At 40.4% G+C, this 23,915-nt stretch overlaps 1 protein-coding gene across 1 annotated transcript; it reads right to left on the bottom strand.

The window, feature by feature from the left end:
- Positions 1-267: 267 nt before the first annotated feature.
- Positions 268-22,823, bottom strand: erbb3a (erb-b2 receptor tyrosine kinase 3a). Its single transcript, XM_044024386.1, has 29 exons — positions 22,447-22,823; positions 14,838-14,995; positions 14,312-14,498; positions 13,820-13,945; positions 12,546-12,611; positions 12,248-12,366; positions 11,334-11,475; positions 11,111-11,224; positions 9,929-10,046; positions 9,768-9,841; positions 9,581-9,671; positions 9,376-9,393; positions 8,170-8,381; positions 7,942-8,074; positions 7,694-7,787; positions 6,588-6,742; positions 6,447-6,500; positions 6,215-6,356; positions 6,018-6,137; positions 5,831-5,929; positions 5,009-5,194; positions 4,747-4,902; positions 4,535-4,610; positions 4,285-4,431; positions 3,824-3,921; positions 3,533-3,736; positions 3,371-3,439; positions 2,973-3,231; positions 268-1,413 (listed from the first exon to the last, which is right to left on the bottom strand). The coding sequence occupies exons 1-29, from the start codon at positions 22,544-22,546 to the stop codon at positions 680-682; spliced, it is 4,251 nt and encodes a 1,416-aa protein (XP_043880321.1). The 5' UTR covers positions 22,547-22,823; the 3' UTR covers positions 268-679.
- Positions 22,824-23,915: the final 1,092 nt, after the last annotated feature.

Here is a 23,915-nt window from a genome sequence, read left to right as displayed (position 1 = left end):
CAGTCGAGTGAAAAATAAAAGTACAAATCAACTGTTCAGTAGGGGTAGGCTTAACGTTATATCATGAAAGAATATCATGATGTAGCAAAAACAACATTGGTGATATTTTACATAATTTCAAAATAAAGGTGCTTGATTGGGCTATGTTAAATTTCACTACATAGCCCAGGTAAAAGTGTAACTGGCTTTACTTTGTTTTGTCAAACTACTATCATCAAGTCCAGAGTAACCATTTTGACCCAACTGAAGAACATTACCAACTATGTATTAAAAGTTATAGTCTCAAAAAGTATTTTTATTATGTAGAAAATGTACATCAAATATAATCACACACAGAGGTCTCAGAGGATAAAGGTAACTGAAAACAAATGTACTTGTTCTCAGAAACATGCTTTGTTCATTTATAAATGTAAACAAAAAAAATATAGCTTGTATTCTGTTAATTTCTCGAGGCTCGTGTCTTCAACAGTCAGTGCCATTATTTCTGGAAATGTCCCAAATCAACAGCCTACTAACAAGCCAGACTGTAAATCTGTAACAGACAACAAATCTCAAATGTGTTGGGCCGAGTATTTGGTGTCTTAGGCTACAATAAAGGCATGGCTTCTGTTACCATTTTCTGCTTCAGGTCCTTCATGAATACATCTCAGAGCAAAGCTCATGAGACTGCAAATGTTCCTCATGTAGGCACTGCTTTGGGCTTGAGGAAAATTCTGCTGTGCCAGTAGTCTGGATTGTCAAAAGACCTGTCACCAGCTGCAGGTTCTCCAACTCTCACTCCAGCTCGTACTTTTACATACGGTTCAAATCCAGATCCAGATCGGTGTACCTCTGCTCCCTTTCCCCCTCTCTGCATGTTCTGGTACACTACTGCATCTTCAGGCACCACGGCATTAAAGCAGTCCATGTCCTCATATTCATATGCCTCAACGTCATCCCTTCCCTGTATTTTCAGCTCCCTCCTGTCTTGAAGAGCTTGCCGCAGCTTAGGTTGCCTGTTTGTGTAATGATAGTTGCTGTCCTCCACATATTCATCCTCCTCCTCCTCCTCCTCCTCCTCCACATGTCCTCCAAGCTTTGCAGGCATTGGAGGAGGAGGAGGCTCAAGCGCCGGAGGGCTCTCATCTCTGTCACCACCTCTGATGTCCATGTATTCATATTCAACTTGGTTAGACTCCTGCTGCTCTGAATCAGAATTGTCCTTGCTTCTGGTATCACCTGAGCATGCTGTCACCAATCTCGAGGAGGTTCTTTTTGTGTTTGCTTTCAGCCACTGATTATTGTGCCTGTTCAACGCAGGTGCCTGCTTGTTCATATACTCATATTCTTCATCATCTGGGTCATCGCAGACACTTGATAAATGAGATCTCCCCATTCTGCCGGGTGGGGCTTGAGAGGAACAAAGTAGGGTATCTGAAAAAAACAAAGTCAATAGTGAGAAAAAGAGCTATTTTTCTTTTCTTTTTTTGCATTACATGAAAAAGATGTAATCTTAAAATGTTCATTGTGCAAGAACATTTCCTGAGACTGCTTTTGCCTTTTGGTCAACACATAGAGCTGTTGTGACTCAGCTGTAGAGCAGCACAGATGGCGTTTGGAGGGTGACATGGAGCACTGTCAACCAGGTAGCAAATTGCAGTTCCTCCCCATTGTTACAGCACCATAGAGGAGCCTACACTTGACTTGGCGATTTGGCTATCTTAAATCTGTCACAATGAACAAGAATTACAGCACAGCTATCACCTGAGACGATAGTGGACATAGTCGTGCGACACTTCAACACTAGGTAAGAAAACTGTTATCCTTTTTACTCCTGTTGTCTGATGTTGTTAAAGTAGTGTAGACTCATATTTTCTGTAGTGAAATCATCATTTTATATTTGATATGGTTTATTAAGATTGTTTAGAGGATCAGTTTTTGTGACATGGTGTTTTTAAATTATTGCTGCTGGCTTTAGTCTCACTGTGTTCTATAAGCTCCATGTTACTACGATTGCTTGCCTATAAAGTAGGAGTGCTGTAGTGAGGGTAATGCACTAAAATGCCTTTTGTCAAAGTCAGTGGTCATTTCATCACCACAGTGACATTAAACAGCTCCTCTGCACTTTGACCAAGTGCTGTCCATGGTTCTGATCGCTTTCTCCTTTGTCCGTGCTACATTTTTAATACAATAACCAAAGTTAAATACAAATTGTTGCTGGTTTAATATATTCTGTGTACCCTGTGTGTGTGCTGTGCTTTGTTATTTTCAATTAGCGTGCTTTGTCTTATTTTGCTGTATGTAGTCGCTAGTCTCTGTGCATATCACGCCACAGTAGTGTAAAGTTTTTGCCCTATCTATCGCAGGAGTCAAACTCTGCTTATGTAGGGCAGGCCAACTTCCAAACGGAAGGTCTAGTCTACATGCCGATGTATCTCTGAGCAAGACACATAACCCCATGGTGCTCCTGATGGCTGTGACAGCAGCATGTGAATGGGTATGATAGATGCCCAAATAAAGGTAAACAGGAAAAATTGTGGTGTAAAGCACTTTGAGTGGTCAATAAGACTAGAAAATTGCTGTATAAATACAGACCATTTACATATAATTTAATTTAATATTGGGATGTGCATGTAACACCTGAGTGCTTTAATGTAAAATATGTATGCCTTCAGACAGGGCTATGTGTGTGAACAAAGTTATGTGAACAAGCATTTAGCTCTTACTACATTTTTACTATGGAGACTTGGTGGTAGTAGTATTAATCTTCTAATGTTAATCTAATCTAGAAAGCAAATGAATTGATTTCTCAATGTATCAATCTAAAGCATTACTGTATGCAGTAGATTAAAATGCCAAATAAATGGTATGTGATCTCATACTCAGGCCAGTCCTATCATAATGTAACTGTATTAGAAGTACTATGGACAAAAGTGGTGTTTGGCTGTTTGTGCTCTTAGGGCTGTGTAAGTGTTCTGTGTTCCGAGTATCACCTCTCTCTGGGCTGTCTCCAGGAAGCACATATCCATTTTGGTCCTCCTCCTCAATTTCTGGCGAAGGCGTCTCTGGTGGACCGCCAGATATGCTGTCCCTCTGTGACATGTAAGCGCTGTCCTCACGGTGACGCCGTTTGAGGCTCCCAGGCAGAAGAAAGTCCTCATTCATCTCTAGCTCTACTGCTATGCTGCAGCCCTCTGAACTCTCTGACACAGTGCGGGCTGAGTTGAGGCGAGAGCGTGACTGCCACATAGCCTGCATGAGACAACACAAACAGACCTGTATTAGTAAACTGTCATAAGCGAGGACGTGCAGTATTATGATCATGTATTATGTGAACTGATGACAGTGAATCAAATTAATAGTTTCACACCACAGGGACAGTTTTAGCTACCTGTGCTGGGTTGTCAAACCCTGGAGTCATAGGTAGATATCCAGCTACACTTGATGGATTTGGAACCACCTTAACAAGAAAGTGCAGAAGTCAAATTTTGACAGAAAAGACGTTTTTCTAAACAAATTTTTCATAAAACTGACAGGAAATAGTGTCCCTTACTCTGTGAATATCATTCCTGGAGACGTGACTGAAGCCTTTAGATGGAGACATATAGTGGGATGCTAGAGTCATTCCATCTTCAAAATCCTCTGCCTCCTGATTCTTCAGGTCAAGGTCGAGATCATCCAGATCATCCAGATCATCCAGGTCTGCACTCCGCTGGGCAACTTCATCCACGGGAGAATCCTGTTGGCTGCAGTCCTCCTGGTGGACCATGGGGAGACATGGATCAATGCACTACATGTAAAATTTTACTGGAAGTTCCAAGCTTTAGCCCAAATTCATTCTTACTTTGACCACTAGGTAGCGAGGCGGGTCTCTGGCCATCCTGGTAAATTCATTCGCCAGCTCTTTGAATGTTGGACGTACATTTTCATCAATCATCCAACCTGAAAAATAGAGGACAACAGTCAGACATTGCAATAAAATTCTAACGTTTTATCAATACATGAATGACTCGTTAGTGGGACTGTAGAAAAGCATAAGTAGGTTTCAAAATAATTCTAATGTGGATGTGCTTACAACAATAACTCTCTCCAAACACAAGGGGAACATTATTATTTTTTACAAGTATTTGACAAATAAATAATTTGATCATGGCAGTAGATGCAAAGTCACACACATTTCATTATACCCTATGGTGGACATTAAAGGTGCTTGCACGAACTTCCATGTATACATGTATAATGTATATATTTGCTTATTTGTACTTCAGCTCAAATGCAAAAGAAGCACAGAGGAGAGACACTCACATTTGACCATGACCATGTAGACATCGATGGTGCAAATTTGAGGCTGAGAGAGACGCTCGCCCTTTTCCAGGAGATCAGGAACCGCTTGTGGACGCATTGTTGAGTACGGCTCTGCTCCGTAGGACATAATTTCCCATATTGTCACACCTAAATGAGGGTCAGAGTTGCATGAATCTCCACGAGTGCTACAGTTCAAATATCTTCACGTCTGCTACTGGTTTCATGAGGGCTCCGTGTGAGCCAAACTCACCGTAACTCCAGACATCACTCTGGTGTGTGTATCTACGAAACAAGATGCTCTCCAAGGCCATCCACTTGATTGGTGTCTAAACATGTTGGCATCAAAAAAAGTTCATTACCTCAGTAAAAACACTTAAGTATGTAAATGTGCAAAATAAACTAATGGATATACAGTAAACTTGGGTTAATGAAATTCATGCATATCTTTACCAAACTACGGACCTTAACCTCATTGTAAAAGTACTTCTTGTCATCAGGAGAAAGCAGGTCTGGGATGCCGTAGTCGGAGATCTGGACGGTGTAATTGCTCTTCAGGAGCACATTTCTAGCAGCCAGGTTCCTGTGGACCATCCTGTTCTCCTCCAGGTAATACATGCCCTGATGAGAGGGAGCAAGATTGTTTTCTAAGTGTTTAATTTACTGGTGGAACAAGCCTTTCGCGTGAAACTTCACACACAACCACAGAAATAGGATGGTTCTTTACCTTGGCGATTTGAACACACCAGTTGAGCAGCCTCTGCGGGCTGAGGTTCTTCTTGCAGTTTCTGACATGCTCCAGCAAGGAGCCTTGGCTGCTGAGCTGGGTGACAAGCTGCAGGCTGGCTCCAGGACATATACCCAGGATCCTGACCACATTAATGTGGTCCAAACTTCCCATCACTGCCATGTGCTGTAGGGAACATTTAAGGTGATTTAGACATGTCATTTAGTTATATATAGGTCTGAATACATATCTAATCAAATAAAGTGATTATTTTGACTGAATCTGCAATCGTGATACAATTTACGATATTAGAGGGAATGGTTATTTCAACATAATTATTCTCATTTTCATTTGAAAACACATTTAAAATGATTACTGTGTGATATTTGTGCAGATCTGTGAGAAACAAAAGTTTTCTTCAGTCTATAGAATATGATCTAAAATGCTCATTTGACACACATTTTGACTTTAAGAAATATTGTCCCTTCTCAATAAAAAAAAAATCAGCCATAATAATGGGTATATATCAGCGCTGGAGAGATGGAAAATCATCATGTTATAGGGTTAGAAATGTGTGTCCATGGTTTGATACATTTTGATATATAAGTCAAATCTTATATAAATCAAAACCTTTCAATCCTAAAGACAGTGAACCTTTCTCACACCAGATCTCCCTGAGGTCTAAGGATAGACGTGCTGCTTACTGTACAGGCTGTAAAGCTCATCAAGGAACACTGTGTTTGTGACGTTGGGCTATATAAATAAAAGTGACTTGACCTGTCACCTCAGACAGATGACATATGCTGTATATTTTTTCCTTACATCTGTCATCTCATAGAACGTCTGCCGACCAGTGCGATCATGGATTGTCTTGATGGCCACAGGAAGCTTCACTGTGTCGCCCTCAGGAATCCAAATACCCTGTGAAGTAAGCAGACATAAAGGACTTGTTGTTTTTGAAAGAAAAAGACTGTATATGCAACAGCATTAAAAAAAATAAAACAAGCACCTTATGGACCGATCCAAACACTCCATTACCCAGCAGCTTGATCTTACGGAGCTCTGAGGGCTTCAGGGTCCGAGTACAGACTTTAGCTCCTTTCTCTCCAGGCTCCAACGGCTCAAAACTCTGTTGGCAAGTTGAGAATTCATTAACAAACAAAGCATAACCGAATGTTGATGCCCAAGTTTTAGACTGGCACTGACCTCTCCACTCTCCATGTACCTCCTCATTGCTCGCTTACGACGAATGGCGATACCTCTGCGGTACAAAACAGTCAGCACAAAGACGGAGAATGAGACGAAGAGGAGGGCAATCACTCCCAGGGCAATGGCTGTGGTCTCTTGTCTGGGGAAGTAAATGAAAAGTAGGAACATTATGATCCCATGATACTGAATTAAAATGTGAAACTATGTCAGAGTGAGAGGAGAAACATACCCAGAAATATACCGCTCAGACACCCCACAGTCTCCAATTCCAGGACCAAAGCATCTGAACACAAAATACAAACAGGGTCAGTTTAAAGCAGAAAACCATGGCTTATATGTCTATAAACATAGACCTCTCTTCATCCCTTACCCTTGGGTACAGTTGACATGGCATGATTCACAGTGGCCTTGCTTGTTGTGGTATTTAAAGATGACTTCCTCCCCTCCCATCACGCCCTCAGGACAAGAGGAGACACAGTGTGGACCGTCCTGCAACCTGGCACATGCAACACACTGGTCTGCTCCCTGTAAACAAGGAGGCAGAGTTTAGGAAACGGAGGCTGATTAAAAAAACACACACACACACATACACACACACAAAAACAAGATACAAGGGTGTTTCAAAAAGCTCTCAGCCTCACCCTGAAAATCATTTTTTTTGAAAATCAGTCATGAAGAAAAAAAAACAAAGAAATGGACAAGATGGCGGCAGAAATGGCCAAATGTGGCCTTAAACTGTTGCCCTGTGTACCTTACTCAACTGAGCTGGCTCAATTTGACTCTTATCTGTATATTAAACTGAAATCTCTTTTGTGTTGTCTCCATTTTCAGGTACAGGTACTGTCAGTGGACCAAGTGCATCGATAGGAGAGATAGCACTTGGTCAGAGGAGAGAGAGATAGGAGAACGCTGAAAGATAATGCAATAACAATAGTAACTCAGTAAAAAGTAAAGCTAACTGGACCGTTATAAGGACATATTATGTTCAAAATTGTGTTGGATTGTATGTTTGTTATGTTCAGTGTATGTATGTATTAATGAGTATGTGTACATGTATTCATGTGTACATTCATGAATATAATATAGGATTTTTTTCATTTACATATTTGATTTTATCTACATTCAAAACTCTTATAAGTGTGCACACTGGACACACTATTTATGAATCGCTTGTTTACACACTCTTTGTTAGTCGCTTGCCCTGAGGGCAAATTATTAAGCCAATAAGTTATTGGCTTGATGTGAATCAGACTAAACTGATATGTGTTATTTTTCCAGTGAGGCCAAAAACGTTCTAAAATGCCGTTTGGAGTATATTCATGTCAAAGATAAAGCCACTAGGTGGCAGCAGCACCACCCCAAAGGTTTTGACAATAGGATCGTTGAACCTGAGGAACTCGTTTGGTTTGTGCAAATCATAAGTCAAAGCATGTGATAGTCTAGCACTGGTTTGTCAGTGCGTAGAGAGCAGCATACCGGGCCTGTGCAGGTCTCCTTCCCCTCCTGGACCTTACACTCAGGGTGACAGGGCAAACACTCCCCTGACTGAGAAGCAAACTCACGCCTCTCCCTGCAATCAGGGCAAAAAGTCAGTCACTTTTAAAAAAATCTTTCAGCACACTGCAGATAACACGGTGTTGAAGGAGCCACACCACATCAAACACGACTCACACAGGACAAACACGAATATTAATCTGATTATCAGTTATTTTGTGGGGACTGACCCAGTTAAGAACATGCAGTCCGGCACGCACGTGCGTCCCCTGCTGTATTTCTTACAGGACAGGCACTGGTTTGGCCCTGGACCCCAGCAGCCTTCAGGAGAGCATAGGGGGTCGCACATGTGGCCCTCACTCACTACAGACATGAAGGAAACAAACATCCTGTGTCATCAGCAGCATTGAACACTAACAAGAGAGCTACAAACAATCCAGTGACCCAACTTCACTCACCACACTGGCTTCTCAGCTGGTTCTCCTTGATGTCAATGGGCTTCTGGCGCCGCCGCGAACCACTGCTGAAGATACGCGTCCAGTTGACCGTGTCATGGTAGCACAGCTTCTTGTTCCCGGTGATATAGACACCGCCGTCGTTTATTTTCCGTAGTGAGCGTAACCCCAGAGAGGTCAAAGAGGAGATCTTCATCACCAGGAGAGAGTAACTCCTGAAAAACAAGACAAATGTTGTGAGAGACATCAACATTGGCCCATATTAAACTGTAATGGAAATGGTCTTAAAAGTATTGATTTTATGGGAAATTGAAAATCATGTGAAATTTGATACTACAGTAAGTATTTTTACAAATTCCAACTGATAAAAAAATATGCATAAGAGATACAAAATTAAGTTAGTTATACTTGACTGATTATTCTGTGCAGAGTGAGACATTTGGATTTTACATATCCAGTCCGGAAAACTTTTGTAACACTTTTCAAATTTCACATGTAACAACCTGATGGGAAATATTAGCATTAGAAAAGTTGCAGTGATTACATGATACAATTACCAGAGGTGGAAAGTAATGAATTACATTTACTCTACTCGTAACTGTAATTGAATTTGTTTTTTGTGTAGTTCTACTAAATTTGCAAATCACTTTTACTTAAGTATGCTCTTTTGGAAGTGCTGTACCTCAATACGTTTTGAATCACATCTGTAACTGAGTTAAAAAATGTTGGCCTGAATTTAAATAAATAAAAAAATGGCGCTAATTAAGGAGAATGTTAAAGCATTTCTGACCTTTGAAGTTTTGCCTTTAATTAAAAACAATTCATGTGTGACTAAGAAACTTTTACTCTGAGTACATTTTAAACAAGCTACTTTTTTTTACTTAAACTTGAGTACATTCTTAGATTAGTACTTTTACTTAAGTAAAATGTTATACAAAATAGTGGGACTTTTACAAGAGTAGAATAGAATTAGAATTCAGTTGTCTTTCCAACTCTGACAATTACATACTTCTTTATTTTCATAAAGTGCAACCACTTTCTAACCCAAATACTTTTTGTAGCATTTCAACATTTGAAAGACGATGTAAAGAAAAAACATATGAATGCATTAAAAGTTGTGCCCATCACCAAGTTAAGCAGTCAGTGCCTTAGCCCAAGAAAACAAACCATTTTACAGAGAGAGGCGTCCATGTGAATTATTTACTGTACCTTCGAGAGCTTCCTCCTCTAAATGGTGTTAAAAAAATGGAGGAGATAAAGAGATACAAAGACACAAAAACACAGTGAGATTCATGCCAGAGGAGGTGTAGTCTGCTCAGTCAAAAACACAACAACATGATTGCAACATCACCTTTGTCCATGTGAGACAATGTCAGGACAAAGACAAAGACAGAGACAACAAAGGTCTGCTCACTTGTAAAGGGTTCTGCCTTGAATTGTTTGGAGGTTAGAGAAAACGGACAGGTCAGACACGTTTGTAGGCCAAGACTGGATACAGAGGAAATCTGAAAAAGGCAGACATGTTGTTTCAGAGGCCTGAACCAGATGCAAAACACAGTCACGTGTCATTGAAAGCACGCGTTTCCTGCTCCCTCACGCACCTGTAATCTCCCGCACTGTGTTGAATATTTTCAGTTTTTCTGGATCGAGGGCTGGTACGCCATTGTATTCATCACTTTTAAGAAGAAGAAAAAAAGACACAACAATAAAGTGAAATAGATACAGTATATAACATGCTAAAACAACAAAGAGCCTTGTTTACCCTTTGATTCCAGTCACCAGGAAGTGCAGACTGCCTTGTATCTTTGTGCAGTTAATGAAACTGTCGATGTTGAGAGCATCGACAGTTTGTCTGGTTAGACTTCCTGTGCCAAGACAAGCTGGAGTAAAATGAATAAGAGGAGAGGAAAATGAAAATAAATCAAAAAATGTCAACAGTTATGCTTAAAACTATCCACACATAAGTGTAAATAACTTTGCTCAAATACGTTAATTAGCTGACATGTTGAGGAGCTTAATTATTACCATTTAATTAATGGTAATAAGGGATTGTGAGGCACTCCCTTATTACCCACTTTATTTCCCAATTATGGAGCTATAGTAACACGATCAGCAAAGCAATCAAAAAATAGACAAAACAATCCAAGTTTTTTAATACAGTTACAGCGTGCTTCATTCTCACACATGATGCCTCACAATCACTATACACAGTGGCACAATTAGTAATTGAAAAAAAATTACACGGGCAGTTTAACTTGCATATTTATTTCCACACAATAACCACACACTCACGCAGATGTGTCTCCAAAATGACTTTGCAGTTAAATGTAATTTATTACCCAGTTTTAACATAGAATGCATGCTACTGACCATATAAATGATTCAAATTAGGAAAATAAATGAATAAATATGTCTAAATAAGAAAGAAAGAAAGCTTTTTTGAAACAACTGTGTTGAGTACAGTGTTGTAATGTAAACATATTTGTACTTTATATTTCTCGCCTCTTTTACTTTTACTCCAGTACTTTTCCCATAACTATCTACTGTTACATGTTACTACCAGATCAAAATCAGAAGAAGAAGAGTTGGTCAAAGGTCTGTATTTATATAGAGTTGACCACTCAAATCTGCTGTACCCTACAGATTTGCCATTCACCCATTCACATCCATTCACTCACACATTCATACGGCGCATCCATTCTTTTTTTTTTTAATCCATTCACACTGTCATAGCCAGCATGTCTTGCCCAAGGACACATCTAGCAAAGCTCGGTGTCTAACCTACAGCCTTCCGGTTTAAAGCCAAACCCGCTCTACCACTGATCCACCGCCACTCGATTCTAACTCCTGAATTATTTACTACTTTTACTTCTAAAAATGACACATCAGAAAATGACTTTTGACACTTAAGTACAGTAAATGTCATATACTTAAGGACTTTTACCTTTGGGACAGAGGCCTCCACAGGGCTCACACCTTTTCACTCCATTCTTGTCCACCTCCATTTTGTCAGATGGACAGTTACTCACACAGGAGCTGCCATCCACAACAAAGTTAGCTGTCAAAGTAAATGAACAACAACATGTTTTTGTTTTAATAGTGCTTCAAAATGTGCATGAGCAGGTTGAGAATTGAGCTTTATGTCGAGTTTTTACTGAATGACTCACTGGGGCACTGCGGCACACAGATGGAGCCATACTGGTACTTGGCATTGGGGTTAGGCTCCAGTTTGAATGTGTGCTTGTTGTAGATAAGGGTCTGAGGACACTGCGGCACACAAGAGCCCGAGTTGTTGAAGTTCCTGCACGCCTGCGAAGAGTCGGAAAATTACAGGTGTTACATAAAGGTGCAGTACGTGACTTTTGGTGATTTATGTCGTTGTTGATGTTATTATTCTGCCCCGGTTTGGTCGACAGGGAAATGATGTGACTATTTGTATGCTACATCCTCTGAAAACACAGTACAATCAGATGTGACTGAGGGAGCATTTGTGAGTATACAGTGGCAGTGTAGGTTTGTAGGTGTGGGTATTTGGCCACTCAAACAGCTGAATGACCAGATTTTTAGAGCAGCAGATTTCAATTCTTTGTGTCACCTCACTTTACTAGTGCAATGTTGCTGTTGCCTCCATCTGTCTTTACATATAACACATCACTTCCTGTGCTCAGTGTGAAAATGGTGATGATGTGACCCAAAGATCTTAACACTGCTATACTTTAGTTACTTTTTATTCATAGTAGTAGGCTACACTGCCAAACTATATCCAATCACAAGAGTAAGATGATGATGAAGATAGGGACGGTGAATGCCAGAGGTGGGACTAATGACATCATCGTTTTGGTGTAGTAGTGTATTCACTGTCTACACGAAAAAGAAACAGAGAGAGAGTTGTGTGGAGCTGATAGACCGGCATGTAACTGACATTTTGTTCTTTAAAAGTTACACACTAATGTCTCTGTTCAATTTAGGGGTCTAATGCATGACACTGTGTATTATTTACACACTGTGACCTGTGATCAAAAAACTGACTACAGACTGTTCATAGGATGCCTGCCATAAAGTCATGAAGCAGTGGACTCACAAAGCAGTTTGCATCCAAGGGTCCAGTGCAGCCACCAGCACACTCTATGTGACAACACTCGCTGGGGTTTATACCAAAGCATCTGCCGTTGCACTGAGGGGCGCACACCGACTTTGTCACTGAAAGAAATTTGACAGAAAGACAGAAAGCATTTTTAAAGTGTCGTCCTCACAAGGAGCACAATTCATCTGCAGTTTCACAACATAACTACACTGGTACTTAACTGAAGGAGTATAATCCTTTTTTCTTCAAATCTGATATATAAAATGTAAGACAATGCAAAATGTGAGGCACTCACAGATCTGACAGCTGTCATTTCCTGGACCCCAACATGGCACGTTTCCACACGTCTGGTCACAATCTCCTGAAACATCATTTCAGTATCAGTACGTTGAATTAATTGTATACATGTTCATATTTACGTTGTAAAAGACATTTCTTTAAATATCCCTGCTGTGGAGAGATTGAGATTTAATAATAATAATAATAAAAAATAATTAAGCCAGAGTTAAGATGAAGGTGAACATGAGCCTTCAGCAGTGAGGGATGTTTCAGTGTTACTTTCCTTTTTGATTCCTTGTTAAGGTTTCTCTGGAATGATGTTATTGTTCAATCTTTATTTTACTAGGAAGTCACATTGAAACGTCCTCATGTGACACCAGGCCAAGACACGGTCAGTTAGACAAGCACATGAACAACAAATACCATCAGAAAACAATATTACACACAACGAAACAAAGTACAATGCAGCAATAGTTAGGTATTTATTAATCAGTTAAAGTAATTGCAGTTCCAGGAGTTCCAGGAACATCTTGATTTGCCTGTTTTTGTTCTGACAAGAGGAACTTTAAACTGAAGCCTGTAGTGAGAGCTGTAATTATACAAGTAAATGTCTGCCTCAAGTAAGTAGAAGGTTTCCAAAAAATTGACACTTAATGCCAATAAAGTTGTTGGCATTAAAAAGTCAAACTCAAGGCATTTACTTTTCTAAGTAAGGACGGCAGTTCCTGACACTGAATTTATTTATTGCAAGGAGGGAAACAATGAAAGTGAGCAATACTACTCCAGTGCACATACTTGTAATAGAAGTATGTAAGTATGTAGAATAGCCTTTAATGTCATCGTAAACACAGTTAATGCAATGACATTTGTGGGTCAACTCCCACCAGTGCACTTAAAAATACAATTAGCACAGTTTGTGATTGTATGCATGTGGGCCACTCTTATGACTTCAATAATTGAATTGCCCATAAATTAAGTTTTTTAAGTGGTTTGTCTGACAACTAAAACTCCTGTACCAACTGCCAGAGGGCAGAAGGTTGAAGAGACTCTGACCAGGGTGTGAGAGGTCTGTGAGGATGTTTTTTGCCCCGCTGAGACAGCGGCAGCTGGCGATGGCCTCCAGTGAGGCCAGGAAGTATTAAGAGGAATGAACGAGAAAGGCAGTAATGTGGCATTGTGAATGCCAACTGTTGTAAAACAAAGAAGAAGAAGAAGGAGAGCACTGACTGAGAAAATATGAACCCACTCTTGAGGTAATTGACATGTCTAATAACATTCCACTGCACTCACTTTTAAGCCCGTTTCCCTCAATCGTAATTGGAGCCGTTCCGTCCTTCACTATGTCCAACCAGTTCACCTGCGGAGCGTAGCTCAGGTACTTGTTCTGGATGATCTTGACTCCTCCCTCCAGTATCTCTGTGGGAGGAACACATGCATGCAGATGGAGAAAGAAAATTAGCAAAGCAAGCCCAAACAGGCCTGTGACTCATCCTATCACATCTCCGCCACTCACTGTTTACTACAGCACATTACAAACGCAGTATAATGCGCCGGAGCTCGTGTTACAGTGGCAGTTGAGAGGCTGAGCTCATGAGACATTCCAGGGGCTTCGCATCACAGCGAGCGCACACACAGCGCCGCTCTCTGATGACCGGCACGCTGAAGGTGTGGCTGCGCTGTGTGGGTGTGGGAGCTCCAGGTGTAACATCCAACTGGCGCTGTTATCTGCTCCCTGCAGCCTCCCACACACCGTATACTACAACTGTATGGCTTCCTGTGTACCTGTGAGGTGTGTCAGGCCCAGTTCCTGGAGGCCATACTGTCCATCCTTCTGGTAGTTGACCATCACAGCCAAGGCGTACTTGTTCTCATAGAGCATGGTGCCTCTGATGATACGCAGCTGGTCCAGAGGCAGGCGGCTGAACTCATTGACGGCGAACAAGATGTAGCCCGTCACCTCTCTGATAGACTGTGGAGTTAAAAGAAAACACACAGAGGTGTTAAGGGAAAGCTGTTTTTATTATTCATAATGATCAAAAGTTGGCAGATTATGTGTGTTTTCATTGTGTATTAAGTCATCGTGACTGTTGACATGATGATTAATAGAGAAAAGAACAGAGATGAGCTAACCAGTGAGACAGACACATCACCCAAGTTAGATCACGATAAGAGCTTTGTTTTGGTTTAAACATTCTTGTCTGGACTAGCTGCCAGTTCTCAGTGACAAATGCAGTGACACATAGTTTACAGTACACCGTTGTTTTTTGAGATGATGCTCTTTGACACCGCAGCGTGTGCAAAGCCTCACCTGCAGGAAGGAGAAGTCTCTGGTGTGCTCCATCATGGTGATCTCAAGGTTCCCCATCACGATCTCACAGCCGGTGTACATGTCCTTCATCAGGTTGTACTGATTCTCGGTGTTTCCTGTCATGCTCAGACTGTTCTGTGTGCCGTCACAAAAGGCCACTGGAGAAATAAAGCATGCACTCTTGTTAACAGGTGTCTTTAGTGTCACTGAGACAGATTATTTAATTAAAATCATCATTTCCAAGTTTGGTGAACACTGATCAACATTTTAAGACATTTTACGAATTAATTGGGAAAATAGTCGACGGATGAATAAGTCATGAAAAGGATCGCTAGTACCGGTATTGTGACTTCATAGTGACATCATAGTGGGCTCATTTTTACCATATCATAATCAGTTCTTTGACCTTAGATTCAAAAGTTCAAAAAACATGTGTGACATATTCATGACGTCACTTATCATATGATGAGGATCAATGTAAGCGTTATTTTTGTTGACTAATCATTACAGTTGAGCATTAAGAGATACGATCCAAATTAATATTCCCACAATGTTTGGTAATAATCTGTCAGTACATTGGTGACGCACACACACACACACACAGAAGCATGTACGCACATGCCCACTTCTGCTGGTTTGCAGCTAATTATCGTACAGAAAATCTAAATTTTAATGAGGCGACAGTGTAACGTTTTTACAAAGAGCGTTCTGTGCTTCTTACTACGAGCTTCTGTTCTGGTCACACCAACTCAGTGAATGTGCTGCAACTGCGTGAGACAAACTGATGATTGTGCACAGGACGTGTGTTCCTCTGTGACACAAACATACAAAGCTTTGTTTATGATCTGTGGGAGTTCAGCGCTTCAGCGTCACTGGAGAGCTACTTTGCTATTCAAATGTCAGACACCAGGCCGTCCAGTTTGAACTCCAACACCAATGGCGTGTAGCAACAATAAAACAAAAATAGTGCTGTCTGGACTGATGTGTACACAACAGCACCAAAAACACAAGAGCGTGTGTCCACGTTCATGGTATAAACAAACAAATAAACATTTTATTACAATAAAAAAGGTTTCAAATGACATAACATGTTAGTTTGTCACCAGTTAATGGAGGATTTTAAACTTCTTAATGGACATAAAACAACAAACACTTTTTTAATTTAAATTTGAAGCAATACTCTAATAGAAATATTGTGTTGTGTCTCTCGTGTGTGTTTACACAGTGCATAAACATTGTATCGATATACTGTATATATACCTCTGCTATATTGATATTGAAGAAAATGATATCACAACATAAACTGTTACTGCATTATTGCAAAGCCCTAACACAGGATAAAAGAATAGTTATCATCAGCCATGCTACTATGCTAATGCCCTGCTTTAATCACTGCAACGATGATTTCATAAAAGCCAGGAGGCCTTTATAATGGATAATAATAATAAATGCTAGTAGAGTGTACGTGTATTATCACTTTACTTTAAAATAAAATTGGTTTTGGCTTCTATAGCTTTAGTCTGAAGCTTTAACTAATATTGCTTCTGTTTGTTTACACTTTCTAAAGCTGGTTCCATTCAAACTATGCTGAATTCTTCATTAGCAGATTGGTGTAACAACAACTATCACTGGTTCGCTTAAATCCAGGAGAACATTTTTCAAGTTCCCTTTCACCTCCACACCCCTAATAAACATGTATGCCAGAATATCCACTGACATAAGTGAATGTGGGTGAATAGAACCGTTTACTCGTTATCATGAAATCTGTCAACTCTGAATATCACATGGAAAAACTCTTCAGCTTCTTCTATCGGCTTTAATGTTGATTCTGTTACAAAGACCTTAGGAATGTGTGTTAAACAACATTCACACACAAGTTACCTACACTTAATAATTATTAACCTCACAGCAACATGTGAGAGAGAGACAGGGTGAGAGAGAGAGAGAGAGAGAGAGAGAGAGAGGGAGACGTGCAATGACCATGTCCTCCATCTATAAAGTCCTGATAAGAGTCATTTTATTGTATTTCTGAGAACAGTGGGTACACTGGATCTCTGCTCCACTTCACACAAATGGCAAAACACATCTGCCCATTTAAATAATGACGTTTTTCCACTGAGATGTTTTTCGATATCTTGTTTGAATTTTCTAATCTTCTCATCTCTCTCTCTCTCTCGCTGATTAAATACTGACAAATTCATAGCTAACTTGAGGTTTAAAGGGTGACATTAGTCACGCTTAGTTTCACAATGGATACCTGTTGTTTCTAAACTCTCGTTGACGGGAGATAGACGCAGGAAACTATGCTCTGTTCAAGGTCGTCTCCACAGAAATCTGAATTCACCATCGTCAGAACTTAGACACCGGAGGATATGAGAGCAAGTCATTCCAGAGACAGCTGGTGTTGTCCAGGTTCTCATAATAACTACATGTGTCAGCTCTTGTGAGCTGCTCATCAAAATCTTGGCTGCTCATATTTGATGTTACCTGTGTGTGCTATATGAAAACACCAAGTCTACACTTTACTTTCGGGAAGTCTTCTCATTTGTATCCGTTTGATCAATAAAGTCTGATGACGGTTTATGAGCTGTTTTTATCTACTCCACCTTAGTTAAATTCAGAGAGCAGCTCAGTGCTATCAGTGGGCGACTCAAGCTTTTGACTCGACACTGTTTGAAGTGACTGTTGACTGAGAGGTCGTCGTAAACACCTTTGTGTGTGATCTTAGACACACACACATACACACACGCACGCTTGTACTGTTGAGGCAGACAATCCGGTATGAACACATTCACTACAGTGTGTGAGTATGGTTGGTATGCCAGCCATAGACATACACATACATGTACACTGAGTACAATCTAGAGCTGTGGACTGAGTGGGTTTCCTCTGTCACAGGAATGAATGGGGTGGAGGGTTTCGAGTCAGTGTACACACACACTGGGACATTCATAGACAAGATGCATTCCCTTGCCCCTCACCATAACCCTTACCCAGTGTTCCCCAATCCAATCTCTCCTCCAACACACCTGATTCAAATGAGTGGGTTGTTGTCAGGTTTTTGCAGAGCTTGGTGATGAGCTGACTATTTGAATGAGGTGTGTTGGAGCAGGGAAAGATCTAAAACATGCAGGACAGTGGGTCCCCAAGGACTAGGATTGGGAAACACTGACCTAACCTAACTCGAAGCCTAATTCTAACCCTGTGGTTTATCAGTTTTTTTGGTCTTCACACAGATGCATGCACAAGTGTGCGCACACACAAACACACACAAACTGGTTTCCACGACTTCAGAGGACATCGCATTGACTTACATTCATTTCCTGGAGACTTTCTCTAACCTTAACCCTTAGTGCTCACGTGGCACAGATCAGAGCCACAGGTGCACCCATGGTAAATTGCCGCGGGTATAATACACAACTCCTTATATGGACATCCTGGGGGTGTGTGTTTAATGGTCACATCTTCAGGCTTTACCAAATGAAGATTTTTTTCATCTTCTTATGTGTTGTTGAGTCAAAGTCATGATTACTTTTATATTGCATATAATCCTAACACTTACTCTAACCTCGGCCTAACTTTGAAACATGTCTTTACCTTAAAATGTAATCATTTGCATTATGGGGCCTTGATTTTTGAACCCATAATGAAGACAAGTCCCCATAATGTGACTGTGTAAACAGATTTAGGTCCCCACAACATAAGGAATATCAGATACACACACACATAATCACCTTCTTTAACCGTTAGAACACAGAGCATTTAACGTATATACAGAGGCAATAAGAATGTGCTATATAGAGTGTGTTATATCCTTTTTTCAGCACAATCTATAGACATTTGGAAATATGTCAAAGTTAAAAGTTTGCTTGGCTTGTTTTTATGAACAAAAATAAAATAATAAAATAAAATAAACAGTCTATTTTGTGACTTTTGCACAATTATCGCTACTCCTGTTTGTTGTTGTTGTTTTTTTAACATGCGATACAAAATTAATCATAACTTTGACTCAACAACACATAAGTAGATGAAGAAAGTGCATTTTATAAAGCCTGAAGATGTGACCTATAAACACACACCCCAGCATGTCCATATAAGGAGTTGTGTATTATTCCCAAAGAATGTATTCTTTTTCTTCTTAATTCTTTTAAGAAATTACCATGGGTGAACCTGCAGCACTAAGGGTTAAAAAAAAGAGTACAAAACAAGCATCAAGTTGTATTCAGGCTGCTCACACTTCTCTGTGTGAGCGGTTTACAAACACTGCACTATGGCAACCTTCCCAGTCACTCTGTCACCAGCTAATATCTCACACAGTCCATGAACTCACTGCTAAATGCTGTCATTGTCCTTGGCGCTAATGTATAACCTATCTCACGATGAAAACATAACGTGGATCGGGTTATTTTTCATTGGTCTGTTACCAGGGTTCCAACACTCCAAAAGAAGAGAGGGAGAGAACGAAAACAATGGAGGGAGGAGGAGGAGATAAACAAGCTCAATAAAGCAGTTGAGACGATGACTGCAGTAAACAGAAACTTGGCACAGGATGGACAGAGATTACTGCATACCTCACAGGTGAGCACACGCACACACGCGCACGCGCACACACACACACACACACACACACACAAAAGACAGACACCTGAGCACATGAACTACTTTCTTTTCATGGTGCGTTCACTGATTCTCGGCCAGCACTTGTGCACAAATGAACTGGATTTATTTACAGTGTGCGGGGACTTCTTCCTCCAATTTTACTGGACACACTGGAGCTCACACAGTCAGCGTTGCTCAACGTCGTGTTTTGGCAGCAGCAGGTGTGACAGCATATTTCCTCTTTGACGCATCAGTTATTTGTGTAAGTCACACCTGTAGAAGCTCTGAAGCAACCGATTAATGCACAAGCCACTGTAGTTGTCTTAAAAGACAGTCAATCAAATTTGACTCTAAAGTATCATGACATCACAAATCTGACAAGTGGGACATAAATTAGAGACTTTTTAATAATGATAATGATGTTTGTGGAGTAAACACATCAGCCACATCAGCCTAATTTATTTATGTCACCATGTGTTGCCGTGTGTCACTCTGTAAGTGCAAAAAAACTATTTCTCTTAATAATGAAGCCCATGTTTTGTTGATAAAACACAGGGCACAGGTCACCAGGCCCCAGGTTTCCAGCACACCATTAAACTTACTTATCACTGACACAGTTGATCTTGTGTATTAGGACTGATATGGTCATATCAAAGGTGGGAGTGCAGCGGCCTCAGCAAAACAACAGCTTCTTTCACAACTGCGTGGATGGATTCTGCACAACAAAACGTTGCTTCTCCACTGAATAAAATACCAGTGAGAAATTCCATCACAGTGTAAGTCGTCACCTGACCTTGCTGCATTAGTGAATCTATGAAGTCTCAACATTCACTTCTATCTTTCACCTGCTCTCGTCCAACACTGTCGTTAAAAAAGCCCCCATCAAATCCTGTACACTGACTCTATGATACACAGTTCATCCTTATCTTGTCGGTCTACTTTTGTCTTTGTCTCTTGTGTTTTGTCTTGCTGTGATTGTCTGTTTGGTCTGTTTGATCTGTTTACCTGTGGGTCTGTCCTGCCCTGATATGTTAATATGTGTCATCACGGTGCTACTGTGGACAAACAGATAGACAGGCAGACAGACAGCGACAAGAAGACAAAGTCGGAGATTCAAATCACAACACCTCCCTGTGCCACAAACACGTCGTCATCCTCAGTGTTGGACTGTAACTGACTACTCTTACTTTTACTGTCAGCTGATATCCCAGCTGCAGTCACATGAGATCACATCTGTGTTATGTGCGACGATGTGTTGTTATTCTTTGACTCATACCCTAACAAATTCAAACTTCTGTGTTTTGGACAACTTAGCCAGACACACAATTCTTTAAATAATCTTTCATTACAGCCCTGGTAACTTTAAGGATTAAAATTAAGGTCAATTAAACACCTTAATTGACCTTAGCGTTAAAACTTGTATTAATGTTATAATAAACCAATAAATAAGTCACTTTATAGTAACATTATTAAGGGTCTAATTGACTGTTTTTACAAATGAAACATTTGTGAACAAGTGTGTGTGTGTATGTGTTGTTTGGACATTTACTAGAATAATAACTCTTAAAAAAGAGTGATTTCACAACAAAAGGTTTCCAGTCATAAGAAAATACCTCAGGGTGACTGGGGCTGTCAGTCTACAGGCGAAACATTGAGCAACATTGAACTCTGTCACAAAACTTTGAAACAAACACGGTAAAGCACACACAGAAATATGGGATAGGTACAGGTGACTCACAGCAAACAAGACTGATGAGCGCAGAACAGGTTCTGGCCACAGGACAGGTGTCTTTCGTGTGTGTGTGTGTGTGTGTGTGTGTGTACTCATTTTGTTACCTCTTCTGAAACTTTTTTGTTATAAACACCGACGGACCATGGGGACCAAAACCTGGTCCTAATGAGGCAGAACCTCATTTGTGAGAAACTGGCAAATGTGAAATTGTGGTTAGAGTAAGGTTAGAATAAGGCATTAACTATTTATCATTATGGTAAAAGATAATGTCTTAGTTATAGACTGTCCAAAGGGAATGAAAGGATTGTCCAAACGCTAAGAGCTGCACAAACGTGTGTGTGTGTGTGTGTGTATGTGTGTGTAACCTCTACAGGACCTTTCCTGGTACAAACCTAATGAGGCAGAACCTCATTTCTGAGGAACTAGTTAAGTTTAGGGCCAGGGTGTGAATTGTGGTTAGGTTAAGTTTAGGGTTAGGCATTAACTGGTTATGATTAAGGTTAGAACTAGAGCTGCAAATAACAATTATTTTCATAATCAATTAATCTGTTGATTATGTTCTCCAGGAAATGCTGATGTCTCTGTCTTGTTTTGTCCACAAACCTATATGACCCATTTCTAATTAGAGATGCATGATATTTGACTTTCTGCCGATATATCAGGAGTTTAGTCTAATTTAGTCTCATTTAGTCTCTTCTGTTGTGAAATGAACAGCATTTTTTGCCCATGCATGTTGCAGCAGATGTTGTTTTCTTCATTGAGTAAAATAAATCAACATACACGTAGTTGTAGAGGGCGCCAGCATAGAGGGCAAGGTAGTGGCCTATTTAGCCTACTGTTGTCGTCATTGGTCATAGATCTTGATGTGATCTGATAATACATTTTAAATATATCAATATCTGCCGATACTGATATTAGGCCGATAATATACTATATATCGTGCATCGCTAGTTTTAATGTTTTCTTTGTTACATGGAAAAATTAGAAAATGAAGAAGCTGAAAAATCAGGAAACTTGTTTTAATTATTAAAAAAAAACACTCAAACCAATGATCAAAATAGATGAGGAATAATTTGGTAATCAATTAATAATCGATTTAATCGAATAATCATTGAAGCCCTAGTTAGAAATTAGTGTTTTTAGTCCGTCCAAATCTAAACACCTGAGTCAGAGATAGAGGAAGAATACCTGCGCGAAACTGTGTGTGTGTGTGTGTGTAAGAGAGAGAGAGATCGAGAGAGAGAGGGAGAGAGAGAGAGGGAGAGAGAGAGAGCCCACCTCCTTGAGTCTGAGCTCTGCACAGTTGGCGCGCGCACATCAGCAGCACGCACAGCAGCACCTGCTGCGCCTTCCTCCTCGGGGCGACTGTCCTCATCATCCTCACTTAACTATCCAGGCTGGTGGAGACTCAAACAAACAACCCGGTCATGTCCACGGGAACCGATGTGACCTTTATATATCGTCAGAAATTCAGAAATCCATCCAGATTAATCCGTGTACACTAGTGACATGTAACAGAACCAAATCCAGCGTTCGCAGCGTCTCCTCCTAAACTTCTCCCCTCTGTAGCTTCACTCAGATTTCCTGTGGTGTAAAAACGTGTATGTATTTCCCTCTTTTGACGTGAGGCACGACTTGACGAGCCGCGGGTCCGGTCTGTCTGAGAGCAAATCACTACAGCGCAGTGATTGGAGCGCAGCGCGCAGCCAATCAGCGGCGGGAGCGTCTGTTTGTCTGCCACTGATTTATCTGGGAGGGACCTGCTGCTCTCACACGCTCTCTGAAGGTGACTACCTCCAAAACCTGAACAACATATTGCAAACACCTACTGCACTACATGTGAAAATATGATCATCTTCAAAAACAGTTCACTCTTTAAATGGTTTAAGTCCATAGAGGAGATTCCCAAACACCCACAGGATGGATCGTGGATCATTTGCAGACATTTTCAAACCCTCCAGTTAGGATTTTTGCGTATACGTTACAATAACATGTAAAAAAAAAGACTATGTAAGTAATTTACTAAACATCGCCGGGAAAATGATTAATTTAGCATCAGGATGATGTTTTGCATCAGATGAGCAGAGCCTGAACTACTAACCTGGACGTTTATGACTATTCTGCGTTGTTCAGGTGTTCAGGCACCTGAGCAGAACAAGTCTGTTCACATTTCTTTGCTTAAACTCTATAATTGTAAATATGGAGTGGGGGTTTAGCACCTTTTCAACTATTATGTTTCATAAAATTGTTATTCAAAGGATACTTCAGGTTCAGGGTCAGGTTGGGTTTTTTTTGAAGTGGGGGTTTATGAATGATAGTCATTGTATTACAAACAGTAGACAGGAAGAAATGGGAGAACTGGAACAATACGCATTGTTTTTATGTGAACAGTGACAGCGAGGAAAATGTGTTTGAGGTTTGAGAAGGCTTAACTGGAAATCTACAAACTGTACGCTACATATTTTGAGGTTTACTGTGCTGTCAGACAACTTCTTTATAGGCACAGTATTTTGTCAACAGATTCCTATGCACATGCATACAACAGACAACTTTCAAATTGTTGTTTGACAGAATGGTCAACCACTGGATCTGAATGTAGCATAAAGTCAGAATTACATTGATGTTTTTCATTTGGGTCTTCATTTACACAAGTACAGTGTGTAATTCATGCTCTGAGTCATGTGTCTCCCTCTCCTAACAGGAACACTGACTACTGAATCAGAATCAGCGATACTTGCCAAGTATCA

This window comes from Solea senegalensis, linkage group LG4, assembly GCF_019176455.1.
Source record: "Solea senegalensis isolate Sse05_10M linkage group LG4, IFAPA_SoseM_1, whole genome shotgun sequence".
NCBI lineage: Eukaryota > Metazoa > Chordata > Actinopteri > Pleuronectiformes > Soleidae > Solea > Solea senegalensis.
This window is presented reverse-complemented; position numbering and strand designations above follow the sequence as displayed.

Excerpts from the sequence above, each read along its gene's own strand:
- erbb3a (XM_044024386.1), bottom strand. The coding sequence starts at position 22,546 with ATGATGAGGACAGTCGCCCCGAGGAGGAAGGCGCAGCAGGTGCTGCTG. Across the intron at positions 4,432-4,534 it reads GAGTGATGTCTGGAGTTACG|GTGTGACAATATGGGAAATT; the intron begins GTGAGTTTGGCT and ends ACCCTCATTTAG. Across the intron at positions 3,440-3,532 it reads CCAGGAATGATATTCACAGA|GTGGTTCCAAATCCATCAAG; the intron begins GTAAGGGACACT and ends TTTCTTGTTAAG.